The sequence below is a fragment of the Centruroides sculpturatus genome, unplaced genomic scaffold (genome assembly GCF_000671375.1).
Source record: "Centruroides sculpturatus isolate CEXI.00-Female unplaced genomic scaffold, Cexi_2.0 scaffold218, whole genome shotgun sequence".
Classification (NCBI taxonomy): Eukaryota; Metazoa; Arthropoda; class Arachnida; order Scorpiones; family Buthidae; genus Centruroides; species Centruroides sculpturatus.
In genome coordinates, this window is record NW_019384383.1 from 48,532 (window position 1) to 58,021 (window position 9,490).

A 9,490-nucleotide genomic window follows, 5' to 3' on the forward strand; every position below is an offset into this window, starting at 1 on the left:
TAGAAGTATATGTTGCGTCGTGACCAGTGATCACGCCGCGATAGAAAAGTGGTTGCTGGTCAGGCAGCGAATACACTGTGCGTTTAAACAGTGCAGGCCGCCCTTCCAGCAGAAGTAGGAAGAAGGATAGGACAGAAAAAAAGTACTAAAAACAACTTACCGACTCGTCGGGGAGCATTCGGCTCGAAATCCTAGGGTCGTCGAGATGAGGCTGATCAGGCTTAATTAATGCTAATCAAGCTGATAAGAACAGATTTAAACGATTTTATTAAAACTCCAATAATATACAGGTATGGGATATAAGGTAGTGGAGTAAGCATAAGTCATACGCGACATGGGCGCATAGCCAGATATAATACAATGGGTAAGTATATACATAGAATTATCGACGCGACATGGGCTCATAGCCAGCCATGGGATGGGAAAGGTGGGTATACAGGGGTATGGGTTACAAGGTAAGCACATTGTCGCGACATGGGCACAAAGCCAGCCATGGGGTACAAGTAGTGGGAATACATACAAGGTAGAAGTTACGCGTGACAAGGCCAGCCTGCTGGGATGTACCTTGCGAGTGGTGGAAGCTGAGTTGGCGTGATGGGTTGGCTGCGGCAGGTCTTCTCGTGTGATGTTGGCTGTTGGAGTTGGTTGCAGCAGGTCTCCTCGGATGATGTTGGCTGTTGTTGTTGGTTGGTGGATGACTACGGCGGTTGGAGGCGAAATGACCGTTGTTGAGATGATGAAAGTAAATCTCGCGGCTCCAGCGAATGCAGTCACTAACCATGAGCTTTGCCATGGTATTAGAGTATTTTCTGCCAATACCCAATCGCTGAAGCACGGAGATGTTACTTGGGTCGTACGCGCCCAAGGAGCCAACGACGAAGGCGTCACAAAAGGTGTCGTATCCTTGGGCTCTAAAGTGGTGCGCAAGTGGGGAGTACTTTTCTATTTTCTTGGACCTGGCTGTGTTGAAGGCCTCGCTGCCGTTCTCAAAGGGGATCACAACGTCGACGATAGTGGCGGTCTTGGCGATGTCGTTGATGGCAACTGTCTGGCCGGCAGTTGTCGTCGTAGCCAGGGACCTGTTGGTTGCAGCGGACGGTGATGTCTCGGTCGTTGATAGCACGTCTGAGTCTGTTGAGAACGGCATTATGTCGCTCGGTTGCGAGGTGAAGGTTCCGGCCACAGTGGTTCAGAACGTGGGCCAGAGTCTCTTGTTGGTAGCCGCAGCGGCGGCATCTTGGAGAGAGTTGGCCGAAACGACGCAGCCCGTTTAGGGGCACCACACTGAGGCGGGCTCTATGGATAAACCTCCAATCCGCAAAGGAGGTGTAGAGCCCGTCTCTTAAGAAGTGGTTACTGGCAGGATGTTGTGCCGTAAGCTTTATTGCCTTGCCCTGATCGGGCTTTCGGAGGAGTCGGTTGAGGAGGTGGTTTTTTGCCATGCTGGTAAGGGCTTTGGAGGTGGTATGTCTGGGAATTGGATTTCCTGCTGCTGAGATGGTGATGGAGTCGTTGAAGATTATCCAAGCGATGTCCATGGTTTTACGGAGTCTTCGTGTGGCCATGCGGAGACGAGTCCAGGTGGATGTAATGTCCGCTGGGTCCATACCAAATTCCCCTTCCATGGAACCGTTAAGATAGGTGCATAAGTCGTCGAGGGATGGCGTGCGGCGAATGCGTTTTCGAACTACGCTGCGGAGGGAGTTGATGGCAATGGAACTCACTCTGGAGTCCCTGGAAGTAAAAAGGTGTACCCCATGCGTAATCTGACAGATGTCAGAGAGGGTGCTGCAGGGGGTGATGTTCGCACCTCCGTGGTCATAGGGGAGATGGACGACCTCAGCGCTTGCACGCTGGGGGAGATTTAACCATCTCTTAGCGTAGGTTTTGATGCGTCGATCAAGGGCGTGCAGGCGTTTCTTCGGGTTGGATCCGAGCAGGAGGTGGTAGGTAAGCCTGGGCAGAAACATGGTGTTAACGGCGTTTAGTTTCTGCCACGGCGCGAGGTTTGAGTCGTCGAGAAGTTGTAGATCTCTCTCAAGGTTGGTTATGATGTCCTCTGAAGTGTGGTGGGTAGAGAAGCCGGTTGGAACGCCCAAGTAAGAGTACGATTCGTTGGATCTCAGGAGTGGAATGGGCGCATCACACAGCGTGAAGGTGTCGTCGCCGGTGCTGTGTTGGCTTCCGAGGACAGATAGGGTGGCGCATTTGCTCGGTTTGAAGCAGAGACCGGCCCAGTCGGCCCAGTGAGAGATGTTGTCCAGCTGCTTCTGGAGGCCTTCGGGTGAGGGGCTGACTAGGACCAGGTCGTCTGCATAGGCAAGGATACCAATTTCCTCGCCCTCCAGAGAGTATCCCAGCTGAAGATTGTGTACCCGCCTAATAGCGGTCTCAATCACAATGTTGAATAACAGAGGGCTCAGGGGGCACCCCTGCTTGACGCCAGATTTGATGGGTATTTCGTTGGTGTAGCCATCGTGGGCTCTAATCTTGGTGGTGCAGTCTCGCAGTAGATTGTTGACTATGTCAATGCTTTCGTCATGGAGGCCACACCATTGTAAGCATTGGACAATGGTCTCGTGGGGCACAGACCCGAAAGCATTGCTAATATCGAGCCAAGCGATGTGGCAAGACCTACGCTTTCTCCTGGCGTCTTGAATGATGGATTGGAGGAGAAAGCTGTGGTCAAGGCAGCCCTCGTGTTGTAAGAACCCTTTCTGGGCGTTTGAGAGGATGCTGTTGACGTTGCACCAATTAAGGAGCCTGTTGGCGAGACAGGCTGAAAAAACCTTGCCCAAGGTGTTAGAAAGGGCGATGGGGCGCCAATTGCCTATGTTGCTGGTGCTGCCCTTCTTGTGGATCAGAACGGTGTTAGAGTTCTGCCAGCAGGGAGGAGTGGAGGAGGTGCGAAGTGCGGCGTTAAAGACGCTAGACAAGATGGTACCATTTGGATCAACTCTCATCCAGTGATGGTAGCGTAGGCCATCGGGACCGGGGGCGGTATTGTGGCATCTACGCAGACGAGAGGCGACTTCGGCAGGAGTGAAGGGCGCAGCAAGCGGATTGTTGGATTCCAGGCAGGGCTCAGGAGCATCAACAGGAGGTGCGGAGGGGTGGTGATGCGGGTTGTAGTCATAAAGACGGGTAAAGTGTGATTGTAGTACCTGTCTGCTGATACGGCAGTAGTTTGGCTGCCCATTGGTGATGAGGCCTATGGCCTTCTTTTTGTTGCGCCTGTACAGCCGTTGGATGTTCCTGGCGTCGGTGGTTGCCGGTGACTGGGACGAGGGCTGTGCGGCGGGTTGGATGGTCGTGTCGGAGATGGAACAGATGTCTTGTGCAAGAGCGACAAGATCGTTGACCATGGATTCCAACATATCGCCATCGATGGCAGCCTCGAAACGGTTCTTCCAATTGAGAACCCAGCTGGGGGTAGTGGAAGAGTCAGAGGCGGGGGGCTGGAAAGTGGTTTCGGAAATCTGATGGGAGGGGGTGCCGGCGGGAAATTGGAGTTGGTCATCCGTCGGCCCCCGTTGGAGCTGGAGATCAGCAGCAGAATCAGTGACAAGATGGTGATTGACTTCGACAGAGCCATGCAGTGGTGGGTCAGTTTGGAAGCTGACTTGACTGCTAGCGGAATGACGTCTCCTGGGTCTACCAGAGGCAGGCGTAGGAGTGGGACGACAAGTGGTCGGGGGGGTCGATGGTCCGATGCAGTGACCACAGGCTGAGTTCCCAGAAGTGGGTTCAGCGAAGTCGGAAGTGACGGCCCCCGGCGAGCTGTGGGGCAGATCGCCAATGGGGGAGTGGTGGCTGGCGACGTTGAGTGCCGAGGTCGAAGGGGAATGTTGAGGAGACTGGCAGTTGAAAGAGGGCAACCTGTTGGGCCTCCAGGGGCTGACAAAAGCCGGGGCAGGCATAGGCGAAGCAGCCTGAGAGTCTGCCTGAGGAGGCGAATCAAGAAGGCTTGTATCGACAGGCCGGATTACTCTCCTTCGTCTGGAGGGAGCAGGGCCTGGTTGCGGAGATGGTGAGCTCGATGAGCAGGAAGACTGGCGTCCAGGTGGAGCAGCGTTCTGATGGGGAGGTGCCCTGTTTTTCGCTTTTCTCGGCCGTAGAGGGATACGCATGATGCGGCGGTTGGCAGGAGGTGGAGGTGGAGGCGAATTAGCCTCAATGCAAGTGCGGCAGGCCTCAGCTCTGCGCTGGTGGGCCTTAAGGGATTTCAATTTGTCTAGAACCAGGCCGCAGGCACGGCACTCGAAGTGCAACGTGGTATCATGTTCCCTCTTGAGGTGCCTGACTAGTCCCGCATGGTCTATGTACTCTCGCGGGATTGGCAGGCAAAGCTGGCAGTTGTGCGGTGGTTGTAGTGGCACAAGGATTGAAACGGTGGGCATAGCAGATCAAATGTGCAGTAGAGCTGGAAAGAAGAGAAGCAGGGGCGGAAATGCCTCCTGGGGCGCTTAGGGCGACCTACCAAGGAGAGGCAGGAAGGGGAAGAAAGTTGCAGAAAGGGTGCTCACGCAGAGCACCGACCCGCCGCCAAGCGGAGCTGGCGACGATAGTGAAAGTGTTGCCGGTCGAGCAGCGAATACACTGTGCGTTTAAACAGTGCAGGCCGCTCTTCCGGCGGAAGAGAGAAGAGTAAAGGAAAGAGAAATTAGTGATACCAAAAAAAAAAAAAAATACTTACCACAGGAACTGGGGAGCAATGTAGGGCTCGTAATCCAGGCTGGGCATCAGTTATGATGAAGAACCATCAAGCTGATAAGAACAGATTTAAAAGCCCTTTATTAATATGATTAAAAAGTATATACAGGTAACCATTGCGGTTAGATATTATTTACATGGGCACAGAGCCAGCCAGTGGTAGATACAAAGGTGTGTAAAAGATGTAGTACAGATATGATAAAGAGGCAGTGCCTCTAGTACGCGCTCCAAGGGCTCACGGCCAGCTAATATTGCCAGTGTATGGCAAAGACAGTGGTACGCGAACGCGGTTACATGGGCTCAATGCCTGACATATGTTACATATGGGATGTCGTCGTTGCATTAGTTGCGGTAACCAAGATGATTGGCGTAGATGTCGCGGCTGTATCTGATGCAGTCGCTCACCATTAGCTTCCTCATCAGCTTGGCGTAACTCCTGCTTACCCCTAGGCGTTGAAGTACAGAGTCGTTGGCGGTGTCGTAACCACCCAGGGCTCCTACGACGAAGGCGTCTATATAGGTGTCATACCCTTGTCGTCTGAAGTGGTTGGCCAACTCCTCGTACTTCCGGATCTTCTCGGCTCTTGCACGGTCGAAGGCGTCGGCGCCGTTCTCGAAAGGTGTAGCCACGTCGACGATCGTTGCCGTTTTGGGGTTCTGGTTGAGCACCACGAGGTCAGGACGGCAGTTGCTCTCGAACCCAGGGATCTGCTGGTTGATGTACGTGGTGAGGTTTCGATGGTTAAAGGCGTTGTTCAGTCTGTCCAAAATTGCATTGTGCCTCTTTGTGATGGTACTGAGGTTCGGAGGACAATGATTTAGGACGTGGGCGAGAGTTTCCCGATGCCTCTGGCATCGTCGGCAGTTTTGGCTGGCGTTTCCAAACCGGCGCAGGCCACGCAGAGGTACCACGCTTAGCCTGGCGCGGTGGATAAATCGCCAGTCTGCAAATCTAGTAAAGCTCCCTCCACGGAGGAAGTGGTTGCTGTTGAAATTAGCTGCTGTTACTTTGAAGGCCTTGCCCTGGTCGGGCTTGTTTAAAAGAGATTGAAGGTAAGTGGCCTTAACAGCAGTGGAGATAGATTTCATGACGGTGGGTCTCTTGACGGGGTTGCCGTTGATGGATAAGGTGAGAGTGCCCTTGGTGTCGGGATGCCATTCGATGTCCAGGCGCTTCTTAAGGCGGCGGGTGGCCATGCGCAGACGGGTCCAGGTGGAGGGAACATCGTAGGGATCGCACCCAAACTCGTTGTCCATTGAGCCGGCCAGATAAGTGCAAAGGTCGGCATCAGTGGGCGGTCGCCGGATACGTTTCTCAACAACTACTTGCAGGGTTTTAAGTGCAAGGGCGGCGACGGTGGGATCCCTGGAATGGAGTAGGCTGTGAGCATGGTTTACTTGAGCCACGTCTGCGAGGATATTGCAAGGGGTTATGTTCGCCCCTCCTTGGGCGTGAGGCATGTAGAGGACCTCCGGACTGGCACGCTGTGGTAAGTTCATCCACTTCTTGACACACCGTTTTATTACTTTGTCAAGGTGGCTGAGCTTTTTCTTCTGGACCTTCCCCAGAGTGAGATGGAATGTGAGACGGGAGGTCAGAAAGGTGTTGACGCAGTCAATTTTCTGCCATGGGGCGAGGCAGGAGTTGTCGACAAGTTTAATGTCGGACAGAATCCCGTCGATGGTGTCGTCGGCAGATCGCCCCATGGTAAAGCCAGTCGGTATTCCGAGGTGGAGATAGCTGTCGTCTTTGTGGAGGCGGGGAATATTCGAGCCTTGGATGGAGAAGTGGGTCTGGTCATCGCAGCGGTACTTGCCAGCCACGACTAGGGTGGCACATTTCGAAGGATTGAATGAGAGGCCGCTGCAACGGGCCCACGACGACAGGAGGTCAAGTTGGGATTGGAGTCCAGCAGCAGACTTACTAATGATGGTGATGTCGTCTGCATATGCCAGTATTGAGAGGTTTTGGTCGTGCAGACAATAGCCATGCTGGAGGTCGTTAATTAGGCGTAGCACGGGTTCTATGACGAGGTTGAAAAGGACAGGGCTGAGTGGACAACCCTGTTTTACACCTGTCAAGACGGGGATGGGATCCGTGAGACCCGTGTGCCCTCGGATGCGTGTGTGGCATCCTTCAAGGAGATCCCTAATACAATCGATGGAGGAGGGACAGAGGCCACACCATTCGAGGCAAGTGAAGATGGTTGAGTGCGGGACTGAACCAAAGGCATTGCAGAGGTCCAGCCATGCAATGTGGCACTCGCTGTTCCTCCGACGGGCGTTCTGGATAATGGACTGGAGGATAAAGGTATGGTCATTGCAGCCTTCAAAGCGCATAAATCCCTTCTGTGCTGGAGAAATGGTGCCATTTTCCTCGCACCAGCACAGGAGGCGGCTGGCCAGGCAAGAGGAATAAATCTTACCAAGTGTGTTCGCTAGCGCAATGGGCCTCCAGTTGTGAATGTCGTTCTGGTCGCCCTTCTTATGAAGGAGGATGGTGTTGGACACCTTCCATGCGCTAGGAACGTGGCCAATGCGCTGGACAGCATTGAAAACTGCCGAAAGGATGTGGCCCTGGGGGTCTAGCCGGCGCCATATATAGTACCGGATCCCATCTGGACCCGGAGCGGTGTTGTGGCATTTACTAAGGCGCTTGGCCACTTCAGCTGGCGTGAACGTACCACATAGGGGATTGTTCGTAGCCGGTTGCAGAGCTGGTGGTAGGAGGTTGCGGAGGGCCTCATGATCTATCAGTTGAAGGCTGTTGGTGTCGGAGAAGTGGTCAGTGATGGTGGCATTGTCAATCTTACAGAAGCGATTGGCCCCACGGGTGACCTCTTCAAAGGCCTTGTGTCTATTGGCGCGATATAGGCGCTGTAACCGACTGGCCTCGGCAGCACTGTAAGTGCTACGGGGGTTGCTGGCCTGTGGCGGCCTGGTTCGTCTAGGGCGATGATGCTGCCCGTACTGCTGTGGGGTCATGCTGCGGGCAAGGTTGGAAAGATCATCAACCATTGCCTCGAGCATGTCCTCGTCAACGGCGCAGTCGAACCGGTCACGCCAAGCAATGACCCACGGAGGGGGGGCGGAGGTGGAGTCGTTGAGGGGAGGCCGAGGTGAGGAGACGCACGACTGATGTGCGTCGGTAGCCAGTTGGGACGGTGGCTGGGGTCCAGAGACACATGACAGATGTGTGTCGTCAGCCGGTTGGGATGGCGGCTGGGGCTCCGGGACGTCAGCTGGAGGAGAGCCAGATGCAGGCATGGCTGCAGTGGGGGCAGCAGCTGCGGAGCCAGAGGCGTTAGTGGACGTGATCGAGGCGTTGGCCGGCGAGACAGGACTACTAGTGTGGCTTGAATTACTCGCCGGGCGGCGCCTACGCCGCCGTGGCCTTCTCACCAAAGGAGGGGTGGAGTCGTCGATCGTTGTCTCAGCCGGTGACGGGTGCTGCTCCTGAGTACCAGGTGCCGAGGCGTTGGTAGTAGGAGTGGCAGGACAGCTGGGGGTAGGCCTGGCCTGAGAAACGACAGGCTGGGGCTGACAGTTACCCGTCTTGCTGCCTTGGCTAGCCTGAGAAGCCATGTATGCTAAGTAGGCCTCGTCACGGATGGGGTGCTTTCTGAGCCCGGTGGGGATTCTGCCACGCTGTAGCTTAACCTCTTTAAGCTTGTCAGACCTTAGCCCGCAGACGCGGCATTCAAAAGTGAGGCGACCACCATGGGTTCGGCGGAGGTGGCGAGAGAGGCCCCCATGGTCAACATAGTCCCTGTACACAGGGAGGCAAGGAGGACAATGGTAGGGGGGCCTGAGAGGCACGAGTAATGTAACTTCAAGCGATTTACTCGATGCAGCCATTGATCAAATGTGCAGCAGGAAAGTAGGGGGAAAGGGGCGGAAAAGCCTCCTGGGGTGCCGAAGCAGCCTACCAAGGGGAGGCGGGAAGAGGAAGAAAGCAGCGTATAGGAGAACTCTACGCTGGGAAAGGATGCTCACGCAGAGCACCGAATGGCTACCGCGAACGGCGCCGATAGGAACAGTGTTGCCGGTTGAGCAGCGAATACACGGTGCGTTTAAACCGTGCAGGCCGCTCTTCCGGCGGAAGAGAGAAGAAGGTAGGACAGAAAAGTCAGTACAACTTACCCAAGGGCCGGGGAGCTGGCAACTCGGAGTCCGGTCGGGAACCTGGAAAATAAAGCAAGATTACTCATAAATAATCAAGCTGATAAGAACAGATTTAAAGTTGTTTATTAGTAAATTATAAAATATACAAAGAGATATGTACAGAGTAAAATGGATAGACATGGGCACGTAGCCAGCCAGTGAGATACAGTGAAAGTATGGTGTTTAAAGTATATACATGGAGGGGTGTGAACCCCAAGTCGCGTTTACAAGGGCGCAAGCCAGCTAAANAACAGATTTAAAGTTGTTTATTAGTAAATTATAAAATATACAAAGAGATATGTACAGAGTAAAATGGTTAGACATGGGCACGTAGCCAGCCAGTGAGATACAGTGAAAGTATGGTGTTTAAAGTATATACATGGAGGGGTGTGAACCCCAAGTCGCGTTTACAAGGGCGCAAGCCAGCTAAAGAGTACAATAGATATACAAACGCGGTTTACACGGGCTCAAGCCTGACAGCGCGGTACATAAAGTGTTGAGTTTCCTGATGAGGAGTACTACGGCCTATGAGAACGGTGGCCGAGGTGGTGCATGTAGATCTCCCTGCTGTATTTTACACAGTCACTGACCATGAGGTGGCGCATCATCTTGG

The 9,490-nt window shown here is 53.9% G+C and overlaps 2 protein-coding genes across 2 annotated transcripts; both read right to left on the reverse strand.

Annotated features, from left to right (window-relative positions):
• Window positions 1–986: 986 nt before the first annotated feature.
• LOC111617982 lies at window positions 987–4,400 on the reverse strand. The gene has a single exon (XM_023359394.1). It carries the CDS (start codon window positions 4,398–4,400, stop codon window positions 987–989), a length of 3,414 nt encoding a protein of 1,137 aa, XP_023215162.1.
• Window positions 4,401–4,796: 396 nt separating this feature from the next.
• Window positions 4,797–8,298, reverse strand: LOC111617983. Its single transcript, XM_023359395.1, has one exon. It carries the CDS (start codon window positions 8,296–8,298, stop codon window positions 5,056–5,058), a length of 3,243 nt encoding a protein of 1,080 aa, XP_023215163.1. The 3' UTR covers window positions 4,797–5,055.
• Between the last annotated feature and the right edge of the window lie 1,192 nt (window positions 8,299–9,490).